Genomic DNA, 26,874 nt, shown 5'->3' on the forward strand with positions numbered 1-26,874 from the left:
GGTGTATATCAGTATGTAGTGTCTCTACTTTAAAGAGTCCTCTCCTCTGATGTTCAGGTGTATATCAGTATGTAGTGTCTCTACTTTAAAGAGTCCTCTCCTCTGATGTTCAGGTGTATATCAGTATGTAGTGTCTCTACTTTAAAGAGTCCTCTCCTCTGATGTTCAGGTGTATATCAGTATGTAGTGTCTCTACTTTAAAGAGTCCTCTCCTCTGATGTTCAGGTGTATATCAGTATGTAGTGTCTCTACTTTAAAGAGTCCTCTCCTCTGATGTTCAGGTGTATATCAGTATGTAGTGTCTCTACTTTAAAGAGTCCTCTCCTTCTGATGTTCAGGTGTATATCAGTATGTAGTGTCTCTACTTTAAAGAGTCCTCTCCTCTGATGTTCAGGTGTATATCAGTATGTAGTGTCTCTACTTTAAAGAGTCCTCTCCTCTGATGTTCAGGTGTATATCAGTATGTAGTGTCTCTACTTTAAAGAGTCCTCTCCTCTGATGTTCAGGTGTATATCAGTATGTAGTGTCTCTACTTTAAAGAGTCCTCTCCTTCTGATGTTCAGGTGTATATCAGTATATAGTGTCTCTACTTTAAAGAGTCCTCTCCTGCTGATGGTCAGGTGTATATCAGTATGTAGTGTCTCTACTTTAAAGAGTCCTCTCCTGCTGATGTTCAGGTGTATATCAGCATGTAGTGTCTCTACTTTAAAGAGTCCTCTCCTGCTGATGTTCAGGTGTATATCAGTGTGTAGTGTCTCTACTTTAAAGAGTCCTCTCCTGCTGATGTTCAGGTGTATATCAGTATGTAGTGTCTCTACTTTAAAAAGTCCTCTCCTTCTGATGTTCAGGTGTATATCAGTATGTAGTGTCTCTACTTTAAAGAGTCCTCTCCTCTGATGTTCAGGTGTATATCAGTATGTAGTGTCTCTACTTTAAAGAGTCCTCTCCTCTGATGTTCAGGTGTATATCAGTATGTAGTGTCTCTACTTTAAAAAGTCCTCTCCTTCTGATGTTCAGGTGTATATCAGTATGTAGTGTCTCTACTTTAAAGAGTCCTCTCCTCTGATGTTCAGGTGTATATCAGTATGTAGTGTCTCTACTTTAAAGAGTCCTCTCCTCTGATGTTCAGGTGTATATCAGTATGTAGTGTCTCTACTTTAAAGAGTCCTCTCCTCTGATGTTCAGGTGTATATCAGTATGTAGTGTCTCTACTTTAAAAAGTCCTCTCCTTCTGATGTTCAGGTGTATATCAGTATATAGTGTCTCTACTTTAAAGAGTCCTCTCCTGCTGGTGGTCAGGTGTATATCAGTATGTAGTGTCTCTACTTTAAAGAGTCCTCTCCTGCTGATGTTCAGGTGTATATCAGCATGTAGTGTCTCTACTTTAAAGAGTCCTCTCCTGCTGATGTTCAGGTGTATATCAGTGTGTAGTGTCTCTACTTTAAAGAGTCCTCTCCTGCTGATGTTCAGGTGTATATCAGTATGTAGTGTCTCTACTTTAAAAAGTCCTCTCCTTCTGATGTTCAGGTGTATATCAGTATGTAGTGTCTCTACTTTAAAGAGTCCTCTCCTCTGATGTTCAGGTGTATATCAGTATGTAGTGTCTCTACTTTAAAGAGTCCTCTCCTCTGATGTTCAGGTGTATATCAGTATGTAGTGTCTCTACTTTAAAAAGTCCTCTCCTTCTGATGTTCAGGTGTATATCAGTATGTAGTGTCTCTACTTTAAAGAGTCCTCTCCTGCTGATGTTCAGGTCAACACATCCTCACTCCCAGGTCGGCCTATGTTGACGTTATGTCAAGTCCACTGTGTCCGCTTTTTCCAACTCAAGGGGGGGCCCTTAGCGTCCATTTCCAACTCAAGGGGGGGGGGGCCCTTAGCGTCCATTTCCAGCTCAAGGGGGGGGGGGCCCTTAGCGTCCATTTCCAACTCAAGGGGGGGGGGGGCCCTTAGCGTCCATTTCCAACTCAAGGGGGGGGGGGCCCTTAGCGTCCATTTCCAACTCAAGGGGGGGGGGGCCCTTAGCGTCCATTTCCAGCTTTCCGGGATGTCCACATGCTTCTATGGACGCTCAGGGAAGCACGGCATTCGTTTGTGTCGGCTGCCCTTAAAGGCAATGTGAGCGTCCATTCTCATTGGATAACGGAGGATTGTACACCCGGAAGTAAGTATTCCCTTCCTGTGGATTGATGTCAGTGATATCTGCACTACTCATCGACTAACTCCAGAGTATCCTTGTTAATTACACAACACTGATTGGTTTAAATTGTGTGCAATGCTTTTGTATTTTTCCCCTTCGATTCGGAGAAACAAATATTTGTTCTGAGTAAAGGATGGCAGAAGACACTACACTACCCAGAATCCCCAGCTATCGTTTGGACTACACCATGTGCTCTGTTTGACGTCACGTGATCTTCAAAATTCTCCCTGCAGAAAAAAAAAACATGGCCGAACTTCGTTTTATTCTCGGTGTAAAATGCCTATTTTAAAGTTAGTTTGGCCATTAAAATGCGTTTTGATGTCATTTGATGCGAGAAATACGAGTTGTTATTTCAGATGATGTGTGCAGTGGATGTACATGATCTTTAGTTTGCTCGTTATTACGAAGATTACTTCAGGAAATTGCGTCCATAATGTTTTCATTGTTACCAAGCTGGTTGCTAGGGACGCTGCTATCGATTTTATTTCTGTTATGTTGTGTATCTGTTTAATGGTGTTATCTTTATTGCTATCCCCTTCCCCGTCAATGTATAGTGTTGGTCCACAGCCTAAACATATTAGTTTAACAAAATCCGCATCTAAAGATACGTTATTTCCCCCTGTACAATTCCAGGCTCACATCTCAGAGCACATCGTCATTAACAAATACCGGAAACAGACCAAAACCACTTTATTCCGAGTGTGCTTGCTTTTCTCTTTGAAAGTCATCACATAACGGCATTTTAATACACGGTTCGGCTGCATTACATATTACATATCTGCCGTAGTTCTGTATTTATAGAGCCCTGATGAGAAGACTTCTAGACAAACATGAGGAACTGGAAACGTGACGTGGATCATAAATATATCAGCCATTAAACAACATCTTACATTTCTTTTCACACAATGCGTCTCCTTGCAGTATCAACGCTAATTCGGCTGACTTTTATATTTGATCCAATCGGTAGATAGGCTGTATTTACACCATTAAGGTGCACAGCTGAAATAAAGGGACACCTGGTGGTTAAAGCATGTTATTGAATTTCATTATTTGTATTATTAGATATTAATAGGATCCCTATAAAGTATATTCATTACTCGTTATTCTCTACTAATTGTTAATTAAAGACTGTATGTAATGACTATTTTGCACATCCCTTTCAAGATTTCAAGATGTTCTAAGGTTTATTGACAGATCATACAGGCCTATTTAAGAGCCTTCTCTCCACCTTTCTTAAGCTCCTTTTGTGCTTTGGTTTTAGCGCCTGGCCGACGCGCTCACACATCACTCAGAGTCACGTTTCTTTTGGTATATTTATTTCCAGGTTCTCTTCTCTGCAGCGCAGCGTCAAAGCACCGTGTGGCTTCACAGCCAAACTAGCACCCAGAGTATCATCAGCAGGACTCTTTTAACCAGCTGAGGCAATCACAGCACCAATCAGCCGCTCCGCCCAGCCGAGGCTGCGGATCACGATCACTTGACACCAATCAATTATACTCCATTACACACATTAAATAATACAAATAATAAATCAACGTTTTGGCTCCTACACTCCGGCCCCTAATTGTTATGGAATCACACATGACAATTACTAATAAACATAAAATGGAGAGCCAATACAAAACCTTGTTCAGGGCTTCTGAGCCGTTGTGGGGCGAATGTGTGTTAACACATGAGTCCGTGTGTGTACATGTGCTCGTGTGGTGCAAGAGGGGAAGGGGCTAGAGCTCATTTTGGGACTCGACCAGCGGTACCAGCTTCGTGATGGGTCGCCGGAGTGTGCTGGTTTTTGTCTGCACTTCCACTTGTCGTACAAAACCTCTGGAGTCTGGCAAGACTTGCGTTATTCGTCCCATGAGCCAGGAATTTCTTGGAGCATTTTCGTCGACGATAAGGACAATGTCCCCGGTTGCGAAATTCCTCCTTTTCCTGTTCCACTTTTGCCTTATTTGGAGTTCCGGTAGGTATTCTTTGGTCCATCGCTTCCAAAATAAGTTGGCCATGTACTGAATTTGGCGCCATCTTCTCTTCCCGTGGCAGTCGCTCGGAGTGAAGACACCAGGCGGAAGAAATGGTTTTGATTTGAGCAGCAAAAGGTGATTTGGAGTGAGGGGCTCTAAATCTCCAGGGTCGTTGGAAACCGTCGTTATGGGTCGATCTTTTATGATCGCCTCCACTTCGCAGAAAAGTGTGGCAAGTCCTTCCTCGTCAAGCTTCTGTTCTTGCGTGAGGGCACTGAGAATGCGTCTGATTAGTCTTTCCCAGAGTCCTCCGTGGTGGGAGCCTGATGGCGGGTCACATATCCAGTTCATTTCCTCTTTCAGAAGCTTGTTCTGGATGTGTGTGGTTTAACTCTTGTATTGCTTCTTTTAGTTCACGTTCAGCTCTAACCAAGTTGGTTCCGTTGTCTGACCTCATGACCTTGACAGGGCCTCTTTCTGACCTCATGACCTTGACAGGGCCTCTTTCTGACCTCATGACCTTGACAGGGCCTCTTCTTGCAATACATCTCCTGATGGCATTAATGCAAGAGTCAGAGTTGAGACTGTGTGCGAGTTCAAGGTGACCTGCTCTGATGTTCAGACCGTATCTTTTAACTGTGGCTCTTCTCTGCTTCAACTCAAATGGGCCAAAGAAATCCACGCCCACGTTTGTGAAGGGCGGATCATCGGGGGTAACTCTTTCTTCCGGCAGGTCACACATTTAGAGAGGACTTCCTCCAGGAATCCAATATGTCTGCCGTAAAGGTGACAGAGTGCGACTCCTTCCACTGCGCCCTATGTTCTCATGACATGTCTGATGAGGACTTGAGTCACATGATTGTTTGCAGGTAAGATGATTGGGCGTTTGGCTTCGGCTGGCATTGCGGATTTCACTAACCTTCCGCCAACCTTTACCAAGCTGCTCTGCAGAATGCTAGTCTTTGAAGATGACTGCTCCTTTTTGCTGCAAGTCCTTTCTTTAGCGCAGTTATCTCATCCTTAAATGAAGCGGACTGACAGAACTGAATTATGGCAGCTTCCTCCAAGTGAGAGGTCCTTTTTCATGTTTTGCTCTCTTTTCCTTCAAATCCAGTTTTGCCCTCGCCCTCAGAGCGGATGTTATGCGTAGCATCCAGGCCACAGCTTTTTTCAGGCGATGCCAGTGGGAATAGTAAGTGAGCAACTTGTTCACCGCACCAGAGCTCTCTCCATGGGGGTGACACTTACTGCAAACACTTTCACTTCAGGGTCGCTGGCTGTTAGAGTAAAACCTGGAGATGTAGGCCACTGGTGCTCAGGGAGGCCGAGGGACTCTGGTCCCCTGAACCAGGTCTCATCTCTCAGGAAGCCACTTACAGAGACTCCCCTTGAAACACAGTCAGCTGGATTCAGGCAACCATTAACATACCTCCATTGGGAAGTCTCTGAAGCAGGTCGAATGACTGCGACTGTGTTGGTGACGAAGGTGTGGAACCTTGTAGTTTCATGTTGTATGTACTTCAGCACAGACGTGCTGTCAGTCCAAAACACGGATGGCTGGAGTTTAAGCTCCAACTCTTCCTGCAGCATCCGGTCCATCCGGACGGCTCCAGCGGCAGCGCTAAGCTCCATGCGTGGGATGGTCACAGGTTTGAGTGGAGCTCCTCTGGCCTTACCCACGATAAAGGAACAATGAACTGCGTTTGCTTTGTTCATCAGGCGAAGGTAAGACCCCGTTCCATCACCACTTTCACGAGCATCTCCAAAGTGGTGAAGCTGAGCTGAGACTGGATCTCCAAAGTCGAGTGGTGTGATGCATCTTTTGACTTTGAAGTCTCTCAGTAATTGCAAGTGGTGTAGCCAGCTCAACCACTGTTCCTTACTTACTTCAGGAATATGTTCTCCCCATCCTAGCCTTATTCCTGGTCATGTTTGCAAGATCTGCTTTGCAGGGAGGATCACAGGGGACACCATACCCAGCGGATCAAAGACAGAGCTCACGGCTGACAGCACACCTCTCCTGGTGAGTGGGTTATTGAAATGGAATGAGTCCGTTTCCGTGCACCACTGAACTCCGAGAGCCCTTCCAACGGGCAGGTACTTTGATCCAGATCCTTGATTTCCTTTGATCTACTTTCCTCGGGTATTGTTTGTAGTCGAGCTCTGCTGTTGCTTACCCATGTGTTTAACTTGAAACCGCCCTTACGGCACAGGGTCTTAAGTTCGTGAGCGATTATCACTGCCTTCCTCTCGTCTTCCATTGGTTTTAGGCAATCGTCCACATTGATTGATTGATAAAAAGTTCTTAGCATGGAAGAGGCAGCCTCTGGGCTAAAGTCATCCACATTGTCTCCTGCACGCTGGTGTAGGGCCAAGTTGGCCCAGCTGGGCGAGGATGTTGCTCCAAAGACGTGTACAGCCATTCGGTACTCTTCTCGCTCACTCCTGAGATCTCCATCGGGCCATAAGAATGTGAGAAGATCCGAGTCTTCCTCCGGCACCTTGACCTGATGGAACATGGCTTCAATATCTGCCATGAATGCGATGTTCTTCTGCCGGAATCTTGTAAGGACACTAATAAGACTGTTGGTTAAATCTGGGCCTTGGAGAAGACGAGCAGTCAGAGATGTGCTCTGGTAAGTTGCACCGCACTCAAAAACCACCCTCAGTTTACGCTTTGTTGGATGGTCCACGCCGCGGTGTGGAATGTACCAGCTCCTTCTGCTCTGCCTTGTCTTTGGTTCAGGTGTCTGATGGCAGAACCTTCATCAACAACATCCGCATGAACTCTTTGCACTCCTTGTAGAAGTTGTTTTGTTGGAATGTTCTTTTTAGGTTCAAAGCTCTTTGTTCAGCAACACGTCTACTATGGGGGGACATCAAGTCCTTTTCCTTTGATGGCAGTCCAATACTGTCGTGTCCGTCTACTAACTTAGAGACACTTTCCATGAACTTGTGATCCTCTCTTGACATGTCCAGACGCTCCTTGTGTTGATGTTCTGGAAAGTCCAGCTTCACTTGCTGCTTCAACAATTCCTCGATTTCCACAACAGAGATTCTGTTTGCTGTAACGACTGGCTTAATCCAACGAGTCGTATCTGACCTTCCTCGAGGTCCATTTATGGTCCAACCTAAAATGGTCTTAACAGCGTGCGGGCTGGCTGTGTATGACCTGGCATGGCTCGAGAGCTTTGGGCACGTTGCGCCCGATGAGCAAGCCAACCTCTGCATCGATGTGCGGTATATTGACCTCTTCCAGGTATTCCCATTGTCCCACGTCCGCCTGAGAGGGAATATTTGCCTTTCGTACTGGTATTTTGTTTTGCGAATAAACAGGTGGAAGTGCTACATACTGGTTACTTTTGAGACCACATGTTTCAAGGTCACATGCAGCAGATGTTTTAGCTGACTCCTCTCTATTCATTGTTCGTAGGAGTATCTCCGTCCTACCTGGCTCCAGCCACTTGAAGCTGCTGTGGAATGGACTCTGAGCAACAGGTAGCCGTCCTACCTGGCTCCAGCCACTTGAAGCTGCTGTGGAATGGACTCTGAGCAACAGGTAGCCGTCCTACCTGGCTCCAGCCACTTGAAGCTGCTGTGGAATGGACTCTGAGCAACAGGTAGCCGTCCTACCTGGCTCCAGCCACTTGAAGCTGCTGTGGAATGGACTCTGAGCAACAGGTAGCCGTCCTACCTGGCTCCAGCCACTTGAAGCTGCTGTGGAATGGACTCTGAGCAACAGGTAGCCGTCCTACCTGGCTCCAGCCACTTGAAGCTGCTGTGGAATGGACTCTGAGCAACAGGTAGCCGTCCTACCTGGCTCCAGCCACTTGAAGCTGCTGTGGAATGGACTCTGAGCAACAGGTAGCCGTCCTACCTGGCTCCAGAGAGGCGTATGTTGTTATGATGGCATTGCCCTGTTTTGTTTTCACCTTCACGGGAACGATAGCCAGGGTGCCTTCAGGCTCACGGGCCCCACTATCCTCCTCCCGTGAATCATCTTCATCCATATCCACTAAAGCCTTTGCAGCAGTCTTTACCTTTCCTCTGCTCGACTCGGTGTTACTGAAGTGCTACAGAGTGGGGTGTGTGAGGGTGCACTCTTTGCAGGTATGTCTTTGTTTGCATCCTTTACTCATGTGGCCCTTTTCCAAACATCCAAAGCAAAGTGCTTGCTTCCGAGGAAGCAAGCACTCCTTTACAGTAGATGCATCGGTTTGACTGGGCTGTGTCACTGTGTCGGGTACAGCTTTCTCTCTGAGGTATTGGGGATACACTAGCGGCAAACCCACTTTGATATAACTCTGGAGATCTCGGGTTGAACCTTGCGCTGGGCGTAGCAGGAACCAATGTGTAGCTCGTCTTTGCTGATGGATTTGGAATTTCCTTTAAGTTTCCGAACGCTGGCTGAGAAAGGATTCGAGCATGATGGTCCACAAACTTCACGAGATCTTCAAACTCAACTCTTCTGTTGTTTCTATCTTGCATGTCACAAGCTTTAGCTCTCCAGTTTCCTCTCAGCTTATATGGGAGTTTAGAGAACAGCTCGCATGTTGATTGGGTGATCCATGTCCTCCATGTATTCCACACTGTGCATTGTGTTGAGACTCCATTAAGAAACACAGCAAAGGGTTTAAAGCTTGAGGATGCTCAGGTTTAATAGATGGCCAATTGAGAGCCTTGTCGATGTCGGCTGTCGCAATAAGATATTCGTCTCCATAATGATGCTTCAACAACCTTTGTGGCTCCGTGTATCCTTTGTCAGATTGCATATATTGGCAACTGCGCACAAGCTCTCTTGGTTGGCCAAGAGTGCATTGCTCCAGGAAGTAAAGCCTGTCCTTACTGATTTCTGTCTTCTCTCCGATCCCATGCTCGAAGGCTCTTCTGAAGGACGGACGGTCCAAAGGGTTTCCGTTGAAGGTAGGAATGCTGAGCGGGCTGCTTTACCATTGTTTCTGTGATTGTGGTCTGCTTTTCCATGATGCTTATCAAGCCTTCATACTGCCCTCTCCCGTGCCAGAAGACGTGCTGGATGAAGTGGAACTTTCAGGACGTTGTGGTATAAATTGTGTTTCACTATTAACGGCATTTGCAGTTTTATTGATGTTTGGTGTATGCTTGTTAGCATTCAGATGAGCTCTAATGCTGCACTCACAAACAGTGAGTGATCCACGTATTCATTCATTCCGTCTCCTGCTTGGTTCATGCCTGCATGAGCATCCTTGGTTCATGCCGTCATGAGAATCCTTGGTTCATGCCTGCATGAGCATCCTTGGTTCATGCCTGCATGAGAATCCTTGGTTCATTCCTGCATGAGAATCCTTGGTTCATGCCTGCATGAGCATCCTTGGTTCATGCCTGCATGAGCATCCTTGGTTCATGCCTGCATGAGCATCCTTGGTTCATTCCTGCATGAGCATCCTTGGTTCATGCCTGCATGAGCATCATTGGTTCATGCCTTCATGAGAATCCTTGGTTCATGCCTTCATGAGAATCCTTGGTTCATGCCTGCATGAGCATCCTTGGTTCATGCCTGCATGAGCATCCTTGGTTCATGCCTGCATGAGCATCCTTGGTTCATGCCTGCATGAGCATCCTTGGTTCATTCCTGCATGAGCATCCTTGGTTCATGCCTGCATGAGCATCATTGGTTCATGCCTTCATGAGAATCCTTGGTTCATTCCTGCATGAGAATCCTTGGTTCATTCCTGCATGAGCATCCTTGGTTCATGCCTTCATGAGAATCCTTGGTTCATTCCTGCATGAGCATCCTTGGTTCATGCCTGCATGAGCATCCTTGGTTCATGCCTGCATGAGCATCCTTGGTTCATTCCTGCATGAGCATCCTTGGTTCATGCCTTCATGAGAATCCTTGGTTCATGCCTTCATGAGAATCCTTGGTTCATGCCTGCATGAGCATCCTTGGTTCATGCCTGCATGAGCATCCTTGGTTCATGCCTGCATGAGCATCATTGGTTCATGCCTTCATGAGAATCCTTGGTTCATTCCTGCATGAGAATCCTTGGTTCATTCCTGCATGAGCATCCTTGGTTCATGCCTGCATGAGCATCATTGGTTCATGCCTTCATGAGCATCCTTGGTTCATGCCTGCATGAGCATCCTTGGTTCATGCCTGCATGAGCATCATTGGTTCATGCCTTCATGAGCATCCTTGGTTCATGCCTGCATGAGCATCCTTGGTTCATGCCTGCATGAGCATCATTGGTTCATGCCTTCATGAGCATCCTTGGTTCATGCCTGCATGAGCATCCTTGGTTCATGCCTGCATGAGCATCCTTGGTTCATGCCTGCATGAGCATCATTGGTTCATGCCTTCATGAGCATCCTTGGTTCATGCCTGCATGAGCATCCTCCATTCCTTTGATTACCCTTCATTTCGCAGTGTTTGCTGCAATATCTGTTTCAAGTTCCAGCTGTTCCTTTCTTTCCTTCAAACCGGCTTCCTCCCTTTCCAGCGCTTGCTTCTGAGCCAGCCTCGCAGCTCGTGCTAACAATTCTGCATTTAGACTTTCCAACTTTATTTGAGCAGACGTGACAGAAGACCGAGAGGATCTCCTCGAACTTTGTGAATGAACACTCTTTGCGTTTGAAATACTGTCCCGAGGTGCAACACTCGTGTCCTGTTATGTTTGTCTGGACCACATAGCATCTGGACCACATAGCATCTGGACCACATAGCATCTGGACCACATAGCATCTGGACCACATAGCATCTGGACCACATAGCATCTGGACCACATAGCATCTGGACCACATAGCATCTGGACCACATAGCATCTGGACCACATAGCATCTGGACCACATAGCATCTGGACCACATAGCATCTGGACCACATAGCATCTGGACCACATAGCATCTGGACCACATAGCATCTGGACACCGGAGCATCAGCGATCCAGTTTAAGACCTCCTGAGTAAACTCTTCCAAGGCAGCTGCTTGCGGTGGACCCGTTCAAATCCAGTTTGGACAGTCTGCCGTGGTTCCATCCCATTTCAAGTGCTGTTCGAGAATCGGCTTAACCCTCGGAGCACACTCTCCAATCACAGAGCTTGAGGACTATCACGGGGTTTGTCAAACAGAGCACATGGCGTAGTCCAAACGATAGCTGGGGATTCTGGGTAGTGTAGTGTCTTCTGCCATCCTTTACTCAGAACAAATATTTGTTTCTCCGAATCGAAGGGGAAAAATACAAAAGCATTGCACACAATTTAAACCAATCAGTGTTGTGTAATTAACAAGGATACTCTGGAGTTAGTCGATGAGTAGTGCAGATATCACTGACATCAATCCACAGCAAGGGAATACTTACTTCCGGGTGTACAATCCTCCGTTATCCAATGAGAATGGACGCTCACATTGCCTTTAAGGGCAGCCGACACAAACGAATGCCGTGCTTCCCTGAGCGTCCATAGAAGCATGTGGACATCCCGGAAAGCTGGAAATGGACGCTAAGGGCCCCCCCCCCTTGAGTTGGAAATGGACGCTAAGGGCCCCCCCCCCCCTTGAGTTGGAAATGGACGCTAAGGGCCCCCCCTTGAGTTGGAAATGGACGCTAAGGGCCCCCCCTTGAGTTGGAAATGGACGCTAAGGGCCCCCCCTTGAGTTGGAAATGGACGCTAAGGGCCCCCCCTTGCGTTGGAAATGGACGCTAAGGCCCCCCCCCCCCTTGAGTTGGAAATGGACGCTAAGGGCCCCCCCTTGAGTTGGAAATGGACGCTAAGGGCCCCCCCCCCCTTGAGTTGGAAATGGACGCTAAGGGCCCCCCCTTGAGTTGGAAATGGACGCTAAGGGCCCCCCCCCCCCTTGAGTTGGAAATGGACGCTAAGGGCCCCCCCTTGAGTTGGAAATGGACGCTAAGGGCCCCCCCTTGAGTTGGAAATGGACGCTAAGGGCCCCCCCCCCCTTGAGTTGGAAATGGACGCTAAGGGCCCCCCCTTGAGTTGGAAATGGACGCTAAGGGCCCCCCCCCCCCTTGAGTTGGAAATGGACGCTAAGGGCCCCCCCTTGAGTTGGAAATGGACGCTAAGGGCCCCCCCTTGCGTTGGAAATGGACGCTAAGGCCCCCCCCCCCTTGAGTTGGAAATGGACGCTAAGGGCCCCCCCTTGAGTTGGAAATGGACGCTAAGGGCCCCCCCCCCCCTTGAGTTGGAAATGGACGCTAAGGGCCCCCCCTTGAGTTGGAAATGGACGCTAAGGGCCCCCCCCCCCTTGAGTTGGAAATGGACGCTAAGGGCCCCCCCTTGAGTTGGAAATGGACGCTAAGGGCCCCCCCTTGCGTTGGAAATGGACGCTAAGGCCCCCCCCCCTTGAGTTGGAAATGGACGCTAAGGGCCCCCCCTTCGGTTGGAAATGGACGCTAAGGGCCCCCCCTTGCGTTGGAAATGGATGCTAAGGGCCCCCCCTTGAGTTGGAAATGGACGCTAAGGGCCCCCCCTTGAGTTGGAAATGGACGCTAAGGGCCCCCCCTTGAGTTGGAAATGGACGCTAAGGGCCCCCCCTTGCGTTGGAAATGGACGCTAAGGCCCCCCCCCCCTTGAGTTGGAAATGGACGCTAAGGGCCCCCCCCTGAGTTGGAAATGGACGCTAAGGGCCCCCCCCCCCCTTGAGTTGGAAATGGACGCTAAGGGCCCCCCCTTGAGTTGGAAATGGACGCTAAGGGCCCCCCCCCCCCCTTGAGTTGGAAATGGACGCTAAGGGCCCCCCCTTGAGTTGGAAATGGACGCTAAGGGCCCCCCCCTTGAGTTGGAAATGGACGCTAAGGGCCCCCCCCCCCTTGAGTTGGAAATGGACGCTAAGGGCCCCCCCTTGAGTTGGAAATGGACGCTAAGGGCCCCCCCCCCCTTGAGTTGGAAATGGACGCTAAGGGCCCCCCCTTGAGTTGGAAATGGACGCTAAGGGCCCCCCCTTGCGTTGGAAATGGACGCTAAGGCCCCCCCCCCCTTGAGTTGGAAATGGACGCTAAGGGCCCCCCCTTGAGTTGGAAATGGACGCTAAGGGCCCCCCCCCCCCTTGAGTTGGAAATGGACGCTAAGGGCCCCCCCTTGAGTTGGAAATGGACGCTAAGGGCCCCCCCCCCCCTTGAGTTGGAAATGGACGCTAAGGGCCCCCCCTTGAGTTGGAAATGGACGCTAAGGGCCCCCCCTTGCGTTGGAAATGGACGCTAAGGCCCCCCCCCCTTGAGTTGGAAATGGACGCTAAGGGCCCCCCCTTCGGTTGGAAATGGACGCTAAGGGCCCCCCCTTGCGTTGGAAATGGATGCTAAGGGCCCCCCCTTGAGTTGGAAATGGACGCTAAGGGCCCCCCCTTGAGTTGGAAATGGACGCTAAGGGCCCCCCCTTGCGTTGGAAATGGACGCTAATGGCCCCCCCTTGAGTTGGAAATGGACGCTAAGGGCCCCCCCTTGCGTTGGAAATGGACGCTAAGGCCCCCCCCCCTTGAGTTGGAAATGGACGCTAAGGGCCCCCCCTTGCGTTGGAAATGGACGCTAAGGGCCCCCCCTTGCGTTGGAAATGGACGCTAAGGGCCCCCCCTTGAGTTGGAAATGGACGCTAAGGGCCCCCCCTTGAGTTGGAAATGGACGCTAAGGGCCCCCCCTTGCGTTGGAAATGGACGCTAAGGGCCCCCCCTTGCGTTGGAAATGGACGCTAAGGGCCCCCCCCTTGAGTTGGAAATGGACGCTAAGGGCCCCCCCCTTGAGTTGGAAATGGACGCTAAGGCCCCCCCCCCTTGAGTTGGAAATGGACGCTAAGGGCCCCCCCTTGAGTTGGAAATGGACGCTAAGGGCCCCCCCTTGCGTTGGAAATGGACGCTAAGGGCCCCCCCTTGCGTTGGAAATGGACGCTAAGGGCCCCCCCTTGAGTTGGAAATGGATGCTAAGGGCCCCCCCTTGAGTTGGAAATGGACGCTAAGGCCCCCCCCCCTTGAGTTGGAAATGGACGCTAAGGGCCCCCCCTTGAGTTGGAAATGGACGCTAAGGCCCTCCCCCCCTTGAGTTGGAAATGGACGCTAAGGGCCCCCCCTTGCGTTGGAAATGGACGCTAAGGGCCCCCCCTTGAGTTGGAAATGGACGCTAAGGGCCCCCCCCTTGCGTTGGAAAAAGCGGACACAGGGGACTTGACATAACGTCAACATAGGCCGACCTGGGAGTGAGGATGTGTTGTTCAGTAGGTAGTGTCTCTACTTTAAAGAGTCCTCTCCTGCTGATGTTCAGGTGTATATCAGTGTGTAGCGTCTCTACTTTAAAGAGTCCTCTCCTGCTGATGTTCAGGTGTATATCAGTGTGTAGCGTCTCTACTTTAAAGAGTCCTCTCCTGCTGATGTTCAGGTGTATATCAGTGTGTAGTGTCTCTACTTTAAAGAGTCCTCTCCTCCTGAGGTTCAGGTGTATATCAGTATGTAGTGTCTCTACTTTAAAGAGTCCTCTCCTGCTGATGTTCAGGTGTATATCAGTGTGTAGTGTCTCTACTTTAAAGAGTCCTCTCCTCCTGAGGTTCAGGTGTATATCAGTATGTAGTGTCTCTACTTTAAAGAGTCCTCTCCTGCTGATGTTCAGGTGTATATCAGTGTGTAGTGTCTCTACTTTAAAGAGTCCTTTCCTGCTGATGTTCAGGTGTATATCAGTATATAGTGTCTCTACTTTAAAGAGTCCTCTCCTGCTGATGTTCAGGTGGATATCAGTATGTAGTGTCTCTACTTTAAAGAGTCCTCTCCTGCTGATGTTCAGGTGTATATCAGTATGTAGTGTCTCTACTTTAAAGAGTCCTCTCCTGCTGATGTTCAGGTGTATATCAGTATGTAGTGTCTCTACTTTAAAGAGTCCTCTCCTGCTGATGTTCAGGTGTATATCAGTATGTAGTGTCTCTACTTTAAAGAGTCCTCTCCTGCTGATGTTCAGGTGTATATCAGTATGTAGTGTCTCTACTTTAAAGAGTCCTCTCCTGCTGATGTTCAGGTGTATATCAGTATGTAGTGTCTCTACTTTAAAGAGTCCTCTCCTGCTGATGTTCAGGTGTATATCAGTATGTAGTGTCTCTACTTTAAAGAGTCCTCTCCTGCTGATGTTCAGGTGTATATCAGTATGTAGTCTCTCTACTTTAAAGAGTCCTCTCCTGCTGATGTTCAGGTGTATATCAGTATGTAGTCTCTCTACTTTAAAGAGTCCTCTCCTGCTGATGTTCAGGTGTATATCAGTATGTAGTCTCTCTACTTTAAAGAGTCCTCTCCTGCTGATGTTCAGGTGTATATCAGTATGTAGTGTCTCTACTTTAAAGAGTCCTCTCCTGTTGATATTCAGGTGTATATCAGTATGTAGTGTCTCTACTTTAAAGAGTCCTCTCCTTCTGATGTTCAGGTGTATATCAGTATGTAGTGTCTCTACTTTAAAGAGTCCTCTCCATAATAACAACAATAATAATATTGGTGAAGGTTGTTTACTGGATAGTATTTCCTGCTGCACCGTCTGAAGGCCGCTATGTTCGCTATGTGGATCATTTGAGACACTCGACCCCCCCCCCAACAGGCTGTAAATATAACCTCCACACGGGGGGGGCGCAGGGGGGGGTATAAAGGGAGAAGAGGCTGAGGACTGAGGTCAGACTCAGAGACACAAACTGTGACTGCAGGACCTCCACGTCTCTTCAGGTGTGTTAGTGTCTCCTCAGGTGTGTATGTCTCCTTCAGGTGTGTTAATGTCTCCTTCAGGTGTGTTTAAGTCTCCTCAGGTGTGTATGTCTCCTTCAGGTGTGTTTAAGTCTCCTCAGGTGTGTTTAAGTCTCCTCAGGTGTGTATGTCTCCTTCAGGTGTGTTAATGTCTCCTTCAGGTGTGTTTAAGTCTCCTCCTCAGGTGTGTATGTCTCCTTCAGGTGTGTTAATGTCTCCTGTGTATGTCTCCTCAGGCGTGTGTTAATGTCTCCTCAGGCGTGTGTTAATGTCTCCTCAGGTGTGTGTATGTCTCCTCAGGTGTGTTAGTGTCTCCTCGGGTGTGTTAGTGTCTCCTCGGGTGTGTTAATGTCTCCTTCAGGTGTGTTTAAGTCTCCTCAGGTGTGTGTATGTCTCCTCAGGTGTGTTTAAGTCTCCTCAGGTGTGTGTATGTCTCCTCAGGTGTGTTCATGTCTCCTTCAAGTGTGTTAATGTCTCCTCAGGTGTGTGTATGTCTCCTCAGGTGTGTGTATGTCTCCTCAGGTGTGTGTATGTCTCCTCAGGTGTGTTAATGTCTCCTTCAGGTGTGTATGTCTCCTTCAGGTGTGTTTAAGTCTCCTCAGGTGTGTGTATGTCTCCTCAGGTGTGTTAATGTCTCCTTCAGGTGTGTTTAAGTCTCCTCAGGTGTGTTCATGTCTCCTCAGGTGTGTTAATGTCTCCTTCAGGTGTGTTAATGTCTCCTTCAGGTGTGTTTAAGTCTCCTCAGGTGTGTGTATGTCTCCTCAGGTGTGTTAATGTCTCCTTCAGGTGTGTTCATGTCTCCTCAGGTGTGTTTAAGTCTCCTCAGGTGTGTTCATGTCTCCTCAGGTGTGTTAATGTCTCCTTCAGGTGTGTTTAAGTCTCCTCAGGTGTGTGTATGTCTCCTCAGGTGTGTTAATGTCTCCTTCAGGTGTGTTAATGTCTCCTCAGGTGTGTGTATGTCTCCTCAGGTGTGTGTATGTCTCCTCAGGCGTGTGTTAATGTCTCCTCAGGTGTGTGTATGTCTCCTTCAAGTGTGTTAATGTCTCCTCAGGTGTGTTCATGTCTCCTTCAAGTGTGTTAATGTCTCCTTCAGGTGTGTATGTCTCCTTCAGGTGTGTTTAAGTCTCCTCAGGTGTGTGTATGTCTCCTCAGGTGTGTTAATGTCTCCTTCAGGTGTGTTTAAGTCTCCTCAGGTGTGTGTATGTCTCCTCAGGTGTGTTAATGTCTCCTCAGGTGTGTTAGTGTCTCCTCGGGTGTGTTAATGTCTCCTTCAGGTGTGTTTATGTCTCCTTCAGGTGTGTTTATGTCTCCTTCAGGTGTGTTTAAGTCTCCTCAGGTGTGTGTATGTCTCCTTCAGGTCTGTTAATGTCTCCTCAGGTGTGTGTATGTCTCCTCAGGTGTGTGTATGTCTCCTTCAGGTCTGTTAATGTCTCCTCAGGTGTGTTTAAGTCTCCTCAGGTGTGTGTATGTCTCCTTCAGGTCTGTTAATGTCTCCTCAGGTGTGTGTATGTCTCCTCAGGTGTGTGTATGTCTCCTTCAGGTCTGTTAATGTCTCCTCAGGTGTGTTTAAGTCTCCTCAGGTGTGTGTATGTCTCCTTCAGGTCTGTTAATGTCTCCTCAGGTGTGTTTAAGTCTCCTCAGGTGTGTGTATGTCTCCTTCAGGTCTGTTAATGTCTCCTCAGGTGTGTTAATGTCCCCTTCTCTTCCTCAGGTGACCTTCTGTCTGTAAACCCCCCCCCAGGTGTGACCATGCCCTGGCTCGTCCCCTCTCAGGTGGACTTCCTGTCCTCGTCTCCGTCTCAGCGCGAGTGTGAACGGACGTCCTTCTCGTTCTACTGCTCGGTGCGGGACCTGCTGCCGGTGTGGCGGCTGGAGGAGCAGCGCAGCATGGCGACGTTCAGCTGGCAGGACGGGCCTCGAGGCTTCCTCCCCGCGGAGGCGCTGCTGTACGCCGTGGTGCACGACCACCGGGACTACGCCTCCTTCCTGCTGCGCCACTTCTCCGTCCGCGCGCTCAGAGCCCCGCCCTGCAGCTTCTGCTGCTGCAGCGGGGGGGCGCCGCACCTGAGCGTGGCCGTGCGCTACGACCGGCTGCACATCCTGGCTCTGATGCTGGAGGCTCTGAAGGACTGCGGCGAGAGGCGGGACTTCCTGGACGGCTGCGCCGGCTGCCCGCATGCTGCGGACGCAGGGAAGAGTGCGGTGCATCTGGCGGTGGAGCTGTCTCGCTCCGACTGCCTGCTGCTGCTGCTGAGTTACGGCGCTGCGCCCGCAGGCCTGGAGGGGGCGCTGCAGCGCCTCAGCAGCGCCCCAGAGCTCAGGCAGGCGCAGCGCTGCATGGACTTCCTGCTGCTCTTCCTCCCCTCGCCCCCCCCGCTCTGCTGCCTTCAGGACGAGCCGCAGCGCTGGCAATGCCTTCTGGGAAACGAAGTCTTCAGGTGGCTGTCTGGCCTGGCCCCGCCCCCCCTCTTGCTGCAGGCCCTGAGGTGTTTGGCCCGGTCCGGCCCGGGTCAGATCAGCGCACTGCCTGACTTCCTGCAGCAGCACAGCTGGCAGTGAGGTCATCGTCACCATGGAAACGGTGTGCTTATGATGTATATAGATGTAAATAAAGACTGAAACACGGAAGGATACCCGGCGGGCTTCAGGACCCTGAGGAGACGGAATGATTGCTCCTCCCTCTGATGGACCGTTAGTAACGTGCTTTATGAAGAACGGGTCATATTGACCCTCACTGCCATGTTCCATTAAATACTCTCCCGTCTCCTGCTGAACATTGTTATTGTTACACACACACGCACGCAGACACACACACGCACGCACGCACACACACACACACGCACACATGCACACACACACACGCACACACACGCACGCACACACACGCACACACACACACGCACACACCATGTCTCATGAACAACAGACGACCCGTTTCTATGTGTTTATTGAGTTACGGGTGAGTTCACACTGACAGCTGATTGGTCTGCAGCAGCCAATCAGCTTACACCACAGGTGGGAAGTGTTTGATATAAATCCAGGGTTAATCTCAGTTTAACGACTTCAACAGAACATTAATTACATTTTTACATATTTCCATTAATCCGTCCCCTGGAGGAGAACCACAACCAATCAGTTCCACCGGGTAGTCTGACCAGTGGAACCAGTGGAACCAGTTTAACCAGTGGAACCAGTGGAACTAGTGGAACCAGTTTAACCAGTGGAACCATCTTAACCAGTGTAACTATTGGAACCAGTTTAACCAGTGGAACCATCTTAACCAGTGTAACTAATGGAACCAGTTTAACCAGTGGAACCAGTTTAACCAGTGGAACCATCTTAACCAGTGTAACTATTGGAACCAGTTTAACCAGTGGAACCAGTTTAACCAGTGTAACTATTGGAACCAGTTTAACCAGTGGAACCAGTGGAACTAGTGGAACCAGTTTAACCAGTGGAACCATCTTAACCAGTGTAACTATTGGAACCAGCTTAACCAGTGTAACTATTGGAACCAGTTTAACCAGTGGAACCAGTGGAACTAGTGGAACCAGTTTAACCAGTGGAACCATCTTAACCAGTGTAACTATTGGAACCATCTTAACCAGTGTAACTATTGGAACCAGCTTAACCAGTGTAACTATTGGAACCAGTTTAACCAGTGGAACCAGTGGAACTAGTGGAACCAGTTTAACCAGTGGAACCATCTTAACCAGTGTAACTATTGGAACCAGCTTAACCTGTGGAACCAGTTTAACCAATGGAACCAGTTTAAGCAGTGGAACCAGAGGAACCAGTGGAACCAGAGGAACCAGAGGAACCAGAGGAACCAGAGGAACAAGAGGAACAAGAGGAACCAGAGGAACCAGAGGAACAAGAGGAACCAGAGGAACCAGAGGAACAAGAGGAACCAGAGGAACAAGAGGAACCAGAGGAACCAGAGGAACCAGAGGAACAAGAGGAACCAGTGGAACCAGAGGAACCAGAGGAACCAGTGGAACCAGTGGAACCAGAGGAACCAGTGGAACCAGTGGAACCAGTGGAACCAGACACGACAGAAGACAGTATCAGAGATTAAATATCTAAATGTTTGTAGAATCTGTTTTAATCTCTCGTTCACCTTTGATGGTTAGCCTGAAGATAGCATGTCAAACTAATCTGAACCATATAAGTCATAGTTAGCATGAGGAACCTAAAGTAACCAGGGGAACCAGTTTGAGTCTTTCAACTGGTTCCCAGTGGAATAAAGACGGTCCTTCAGAGCGAGTTCCTGTGTCCTTTCAGAATAAAGTGCTTTCTTGGTGAAATCAAAATGTCCCAGCAGCCACCATGGTCACCCCTCAGATGAGCTCCCATTCGTCATCGTCCCCGCTGAGGGAGGGGCCTGAGGGGGAAGGTCTACCGAGGGTCTGTGGGAGGAGCTTCGTCAGGCGGCGGGACAACCCACCAATCAGAGTGACCGCCCACAGCTCGTCATCCGGAGTCACTGGGACACAAATAACAACAAATAACAACAAATAACAACAAATAACAACAAATAAATCAAGATAAACCAGTATAGATGTAGCAGTCGAGGCTCACCCGTCAACCAGTTGGTGCTTCCAGGTATTTTCTTCCAGTAGTCTCCGGCGGGGTTCCGGTCCGAGACGCCGTACCGCCTGGCCACGTCTCCGTTAGGGCATCGAACCAGAACTGTCCTACAGCTCAGAACCAGCTGACTGACGAGCAGCCCTGAGTACACACAGTACACAGTCAGGTACACACAGTACACAGTCAGGTACACAGTCAGGTACACACAGTAGACAGTCAGGTACACACAGTACACAGTCAGGTACACAGAGGACACAGTCAAGTACACACAGTACACAGTCAGGTACACACAGGACACAGTCAGGTACACACAGTACACAGTCAGGTACACAGTCAAGTACACACAGTACAAAGTCAAGTACACACAGTACACAGTCAGGTACACACAGTACACAGTCGGGTACACACAGTACACAGTCAAGTACACACAGTACAAAGTCAAATACACACAGGACACAGTCAGGTACACACAGTACACAGTCAAGTACACACAGTACACAGTCAGGTACACACAGTACACAGTCAGGTACACACAGTACACAGTCAGGTACACACAGGACACAGTCAGATACACACAGTACACAGTCAGATACACACAGTACACAGTCAAGTACACACAGTATAAAGTCAGGTACCCACGGTACACAGTCAGGTACACACAGTACACAGTCAGGTACACACAGTACACAGTCAGGTACACACAGGACACAGTCAGGTACACACAGTACACAGTCAGATACACACAGTACACAGTCAAGTACACACAGTACACAGTCAGGTACACACAGTACACAGTCAGGTACACACAGGACACAGTCAGGTACACACAGGACACAGTCAGGTACACACAGTACACAGTCAGATACACACAGTACACAGTCAGATACACACAGTACACAGTCAAGTACACACAGTACAGTACTGTAAAGAGTTTACCTGGCACCGCCTCCCAGTCCGTCCCGACGGGCATCTCGTCACCGAGGCCGGTTCTCACCAGAACACTGCCTCTGTTGTCCAGAGCCCATAGCAACCGGTCGTTAGGGGAGGTCTGCACGCTCACCAGCTGCACTCCTATTGGCTGAGAGGACGTGAGGTCACACTTCTGTTACCTGTACAGGTGGTCCTGAGGGTCCCTGTTACCTGAGCAGGTGGTCCTGAGGGTCCCTGTTACCTGTGCAGGTGGTCCTGAGGGTCCCTGTTACCTGTGCAGGTGGTCCTGAGGGTCTCTGTTACCTGTGCAGGTGGTCCTGAGGGTCCCTGTTACCTGTGCAGGTGGTCCTGAGGGTCCCTGTTACCTGTGCAGGTGGTCCTGAGGGTCTCTGTTACCTGTACAGGTGGTCCTGAGGGTCCCTGTTACCTGTGCAGGTGGTCCTGAGGGTCCCTGTTACCTGTGCAGGTGGTCCTGAGGGTCTCTGTTACCTGTGCAGGTGGTCCTGAGGGTCCCTGGTACCTGTGCAGGTGGTCCTGAGGGTCCCTGTTACCTGTGCAGGTGGTCCTGAGGGTCCCTCTTACCTGAGCAGGTGGTCCTGAGGGTCCCTCTTACCTGTGCAGGTGGTCCTGAGGGTCCCTGGTACCTGAGCAGGTGGTCCTGAGGGTCCCTCTTACCTGAGCAGGTGGTCCTGAGGGTCCCTCTTACCTGTGCAGGTGGTCCTGAGGGTCCCTGGTACCTGAGCAGGTGGTCCTGAGGGTCCCTCTTACCTGAGCAGGTGGTCCTGAGGGTCCCTCTTACCTGAGCAGGTGGTCCTGAGGGTCCCTGTTACCTGAGCAGGTGGTCCTGAGGGTCCCTCTTACCTGAGCAGGTGGTCCTGAGGGTCCCTGTTACCTGTGCAGGTGGTCCTGAGGGTCCCTCTTACCTGAGCAGGTGGTCCTGAGGGTCCCTGTTACCTGTGCAGGTGGTCCTGAGGGTCCCTCTTACCTGAGCAGGTGGTCCTGAGGGTCCCTGTTACCTGTGCAGGTGGTCCTGAGGGTCCCTCTTACCTGAGCAGGTGGTCCTGAGGGTCCCTGGTACCTGTGCAGGTGGTCCTGAGGGTCCCTGGTACCTGAGCAGGTGGTCCTGAGGGTCCCTGTTACCTGAGCAGGTGGTCCTGAGGGTCCCTCTTACCTGTGCAGGTGGTCCTGAGGGTCCCTGGTACCTGTGCAGGTGGTCCTGAGGGTCCCTCTTACCTGAGCAGGTGGTCCTGAGGGTCCCTCTTACCTGAGCAGGTGGTCCTGAGGGTCCCTCTTACCTGAGCAGGTGGTCCTGAGGGTCCCTCTTCCTGAGGGTCCCTGGTACCTGTGCAGGTGGTCCTGAGGGTCCCTGTTACCTGAGCAGGTGGTCCTGAGGGTCCCTGGTACCTGTGCAGGTGGTCCTGAGGGTCCCTGGTACCTGTGCAGGTGGTCCTGAGGGTCCCTGGTACCTGAGCAGGTGGTCCTGAGGGTCCCTCTTACCTGAGCAGGTGGTCCTGAGGGTCCCTCTTACCTGAGCAGGTGGTCCTGAGGGTCCCTCTTACCTGAGCAGGTGGTCCTGAGGGTCCCTGTTACCTGAGCAGGTGGTCCTGAGGGTCCCTCTTACCTGAGCAGGTGGTCCTGAGGGTCCCTGTTACCTGAGCAGGTGGTCCTGAGGGTCCCTCTTCCTGAGGGTCCCTCTTACCTGAGCAGGTGGTCCTGAGGGTCCCTCTTACCTGAGCAGGTGGTCCTGAGGGTCCCTCTTACCTGAGCAGGTGGTCCTGAGGGTCCCTCTTACCTGAGCAGGTGGTCCTGAGGGTCCCTCTTACCTGAGCAGGTGGGTCGATCTGTATCCAGGCTGGCAGCATCATGCTGGGGTTCAGAGGCTGGGTTCCGACCCTGAAGTAAACGTTTCCTCTTCCGTCCACGGCCCAGACGTTCTGACGGCCGCAGCTCACACTGACCAGACGGACACTTCCTACACACACACACACACACACACACACACACACACACACACACACACACACACACACACACACACACACACACACACACACACACACACACACACACACACACACACACACACACACACACACACACACACACACACACACACACACACACACCATGTTGACCTCTGAATCCCAGCCGTGTTACACAACCTCCACCTGTCAGTGTGACAGAGGAACACAGCTGTGTGTGTGTGTGTGTGTGTGTGTGTGTGTGTGTGTGTGTGTGTGTGTGTGTGCGTCATAGTGTAACCTGACCCCTGAATGATGTCACACAGGACCCCCCCCACACCGTGTTACATCACCATCAGTATTCTGGTCTCTCAGGAACGTACCGAGCTGGCTGAGGTCCAGCAGGGTCCAGCTGAGTCCAGAGGGACAGGACGGAGACAGAGTCCTGATACTGACCCGGCCCTGAGAGTCCAGAACCCACAGAGCATCAGGACAGGCAGACAGGTGGAACACCTCCATCTGCAGGGGACAGACAGGGGACAGACAGGGGACATCAGCAGGACGTCAGTGGAGACAGACCCGGAGACAGACCCGGAGACAGACCCGGAGACAGGCAGACAGGCAGACAGGCGTTCTTACTTCAGGTGGAAGAGGGACCGAGGAGGGGCGCAGTTCTCCGTCCTGATCCCAGACGCAGAACAGGTCCTTCCTGCTCTGAGCCAGCCAGAGGAGGGAACCTGGGACAGACCGGGACCAGCTGATCAGGACTACAGGCTACACGCAGACAGGAAGTGGTTCAGGACTAGCTGGTGTGTTACCTTCTCTGTGAGGCACAGCTGAAGACGCGATGAAGGTCCACCTGGTGCTGGACACGGTTCCTCGTGGAACCACGTTCTGCCAGAAGGTTCCTAAGAGAGAGGAAGCAGAGGGACTGAGACCAGGAACCTGGAGGTGTCCCAGAGCAGGGGCGCCGACCGGTCCATCGCCAGACGGGTCTCAAAGTAGAACAACAATATTCGGTGTTATCGTTAAGGTAACAGAATGTTCCCGTGCCAGAATAATGCACTTGAACGCATCAAAGCTTTGTGATTGGCCGGTGTGTGTTGGGGCGTGGCTGGTGGGCAGTGGGCACTTGTTCGCTGTCGTTGTCCGTGGCAACAGGAGTGACAGTCCGCACACACAAGACCGCAATCATGGCAGAAGCAAAAGAGCCCAAAATATATAATGTTCGAGTGGAGGACGATCATTCTGTATCTGTTCCAGCTCAAAGTCCGTCCGTCTCTCGTCTCTCGTCTCTCGTCTCTCGTCTCTCGTCTCTCGTCTCTCGTCTCTCGTCTCTCGTCTCTCGTCTCTCGTCTCTCGTCTCTCGTCTCTCGTCTGCACTGCGAGCGAGGCTTCATCGAAGAAGGGTCTTTTAGGAGCAGCATTTCAAAACCGTGCACGAACGCTACGAGACGAACTCCCTCCTGATTCTGCCCTGCGCTCCAAAAGGGGAGGAGCCTGAGAGGACAGCTAAAGGGGAGGGGCCTGAGAGGACAGCTAAACGGAAGGGGCCTGAGAGGACAGCTGAAGGGGAGGGGCCTGAGAGGACAGCTGAAGGGGAGGGGCCTGAGAGGACAGCTAAAGGGGAGAGGCCTGAGAGGACAGCTAAAGGGGAGGGGCCTGAGAGGACAGCTAAAGGGGAGGGGCCTGAGAGGACAGCTAAAGGGGAGAGGCCTGAGAGGACAGCTAAAGGGAAGGGGCCTGAGAGGACAGCTGAAGGGGAGGGGCCTGAGAGGACAGCTGAAGGGGAGGGGCCTGAGAGGACAGCTAAAGGGGAGGGGCCTGAGAGGACAGCTAAAGGGGAGGGGCCTGAGAGGACAGCTAAAGGGGAGAGGCCTGAGAGGACAGCTAAAGGGGAGGGGCCTGAGAGGACAGCTAAAGGGGAGGGGCCTGAGAGGACAGCTAAAGGGGAGGGGCCTGAGAGGACAGCTAAAGGGGAGGGGCCTGAGAGGACAGCTGAAGGGGAGGGGCCTGAGAGGACAGCTAAAGGGGAGGGGCCTGAGAGGACAGCTGAAGGGGAGGGGCCTGAGAGGACAGCTAAAGGGGAGGGGCCTGAGAGGACAGCTGAAGGGGAGGGGCCTGAGAGGACAGCTAAAGGGGAGGGGCCTGAGAGGACAGCTAAAGGGGAGGGGCCTGAGAGGACAGCTAAAGGGGAGGGGCCTGAGAGGACTGGCCCAGCAACCAGAGCAAGGATGCTCCAGAGCACCTCATTGGGTCTCGCTCTGGAGGAACACATGAAGGCTTTGAGACGTGAAGTCGTGAAGAAGCGTCCCTGGCGGCGCGCTTCAGGGGCGGTGAAACTAACAGCAGCATTTCAACAGGTTTGATACAATGCAAACTGAAGTTAGACGCCGTCATTAATCAGCTGTGAGCTTTAGCTTGTTTGAAATTATTCATTATAATTATTGTACAAAATGGAAAGAACGCAACTGAGCCTGATTATAGTCCTCAGTCCAGGTTCAGACGCTGCTGCATCCTATTGAAGGCGTGTATACTCCACTGAAATGCAACAAAGTGCTCACGCTGCAGCCGCTTCAGGTCCGAGTCGCCTCCTTAGGCTTTAGAGCAGCTCTGTCTAACGGCCCAGAAAGGGTTCAGAGTCTCCTCTTTGTCCCGCGTCACATGTGGCAGCCCGGTTCAAAGCCTCTTCAGACCTGACCCACTGGAGACGTGTGGACACACTCTGTCTCACAGCCCTGCTCAGAGCTTCAGTGAAATACGTGTAGATTAGAAAGAGGTGAGATACAGGGTCTGCAGTACTTTATGAAGTATTCCTCGTCCAGAGGTCAGTCCTCTAGAGTAGAAGTGTGTACCTGGCCGTACCGCCAGTATGTGGCCCGGCAGCTCTAAAGCAGCTCTCAGAGGCGCAGGAGAGGTGGTCCCTGCTCGAGAGTATGCTATGCTGGTGCATGGTACTGACCCACCAGGCTGCCGCGGGCCAGGTGCAGCTGGTTCCTCCCCGAGGCGACCCAGACCCCCCTCTGGTTGGCGCTCACCAGACTGGGCTGGCACTGGGAGTGCTGCGACAGGAAGGCCACCACGCGCTCCACGGGGGCCCGCGTTACCGTGGCAACACTCTGGGTCGCTGCCAGCAGAGTCTGGATCAGGCTTCCCTGATCGAAGACCACGTAGTCCGAGATACTGATCTGAGAGAAAGACAGGGCGTGAGACAGCTAGGAAGGCAGACAGGCAGAGAGTGGGACAGGCAGAGAGTGGGACAGACAGAGAGTGGGACAGGCAGAGAGTGGGACAGACAGAGAGTGGGACAGACAGACAGAGAGTGGGACAGACAGACAGAGAGTGGGACAGACAGACAGAGAGTGGGACAGACAGAGAGTGGGACAGACAGGCAGAGAGTGGGACAGACAGACAGAGAGTGGGACAGACAGAGAGTGGGACAGGCAGAGAGTGGGACAGGCAGAGAGTGGGACAGACAGACAGAGAGTGGGACAGACAGACAGAGAGTGGGACAGACAGACAGAGAGTGGGACAGACAGGCAGAGAGT

General features: G+C 51.0%; 2 protein-coding genes across 5 annotated transcripts; one reads left to right on the forward strand and one right to left on the reverse strand.

Annotated features, from left to right (window-relative positions):
* The first annotated feature begins 15,753 nt into the window (after positions 1 to 15,753).
* Positions 15,754 to 18,609, forward strand: LOC117441240 (ankyrin repeat domain-containing protein 9-like). Of its 4 annotated transcripts, none has more exons than XM_034077438.1 (2): positions 15,754 to 15,827; positions 17,557 to 18,609. In XM_034077438.1, exon 2 carries the CDS (start codon positions 17,595 to 17,597, stop codon positions 18,402 to 18,404), a length of 810 nt encoding a protein of 269 aa, XP_033933329.1. In that variant the 5' UTR covers positions 15,754 to 15,827; positions 17,557 to 17,594; the 3' UTR covers positions 18,405 to 18,609. The 4 variants fall into 4 exon arrangements, with proteins under 4 accessions (XP_033933329.1, XP_033933328.1, XP_071058288.1 ...); XM_034077437.1 differs by having other exon boundaries at positions 15,759 to 15,847; XM_071202187.1 differs by having other exon boundaries at positions 15,759 to 15,847; positions 17,587 to 18,609.
* Positions 18,610 to 19,757: 1,148 nt separating this feature from the next.
* On the reverse strand, positions 19,758 to 26,553 carry tecpr2 (tectonin beta-propeller repeat containing 2). The gene is made up of 8 exons (XM_034077436.2): positions 26,289 to 26,553; positions 24,145 to 24,234; positions 23,966 to 24,063; positions 23,710 to 23,845; positions 23,189 to 23,337; positions 21,372 to 21,513; positions 20,427 to 20,576; positions 19,758 to 20,331 (listed from the first exon to the last, which is right to left on the reverse strand). The coding sequence occupies exons 4-8, from the start codon at positions 23,843 to 23,845 to the stop codon at positions 20,186 to 20,188; spliced, it is 723 nt and encodes a 240-aa protein (XP_033933327.2). The 5' UTR covers positions 23,966 to 24,063; positions 24,145 to 24,234; positions 26,289 to 26,553; the 3' UTR covers positions 19,758 to 20,185.
* Between the last annotated feature and the right edge of the window lie 321 nt (positions 26,554 to 26,874).

The sequence above is a fragment of the Pseudochaenichthys georgianus genome, unplaced genomic scaffold (genome assembly GCF_902827115.2).
Source record: "Pseudochaenichthys georgianus unplaced genomic scaffold, fPseGeo1.2 scaffold_1589_arrow_ctg1, whole genome shotgun sequence".
Classification (NCBI taxonomy): domain Eukaryota; kingdom Metazoa; phylum Chordata; class Actinopteri; order Perciformes; family Channichthyidae; genus Pseudochaenichthys; species Pseudochaenichthys georgianus.

Excerpts from the sequence above, each read along its gene's own strand:
- LOC117441240 (XM_034077438.1), top strand. The coding sequence starts at position 17,595 with ATGCCCTGGCTCGTCCCCTCTCAGGTGGACTTCCTGTCCTCGTCTCCG.
- tecpr2 (XM_034077436.2), bottom strand. The coding sequence starts at position 23,845 with ATGGAGGTGTTCCACCTGTCTGCCTGTCCTGATGCTCTGTGGGTTCTG. Across the intron at positions 21,514-23,188 it reads AGATCGACCCACCTGCTCAG|CCAATAGGAGTGCAGCTGGT; the intron begins GTAAGAGGGACC and ends ACGTCCTCTCAG. Across the intron at positions 20,332-20,426 it reads AAGCACCAACTGGTTGACGG|TGACTCCGGATGACGAGCTG; the intron begins GTGAGCCTCGAC and ends TTTGTGTCCCAG.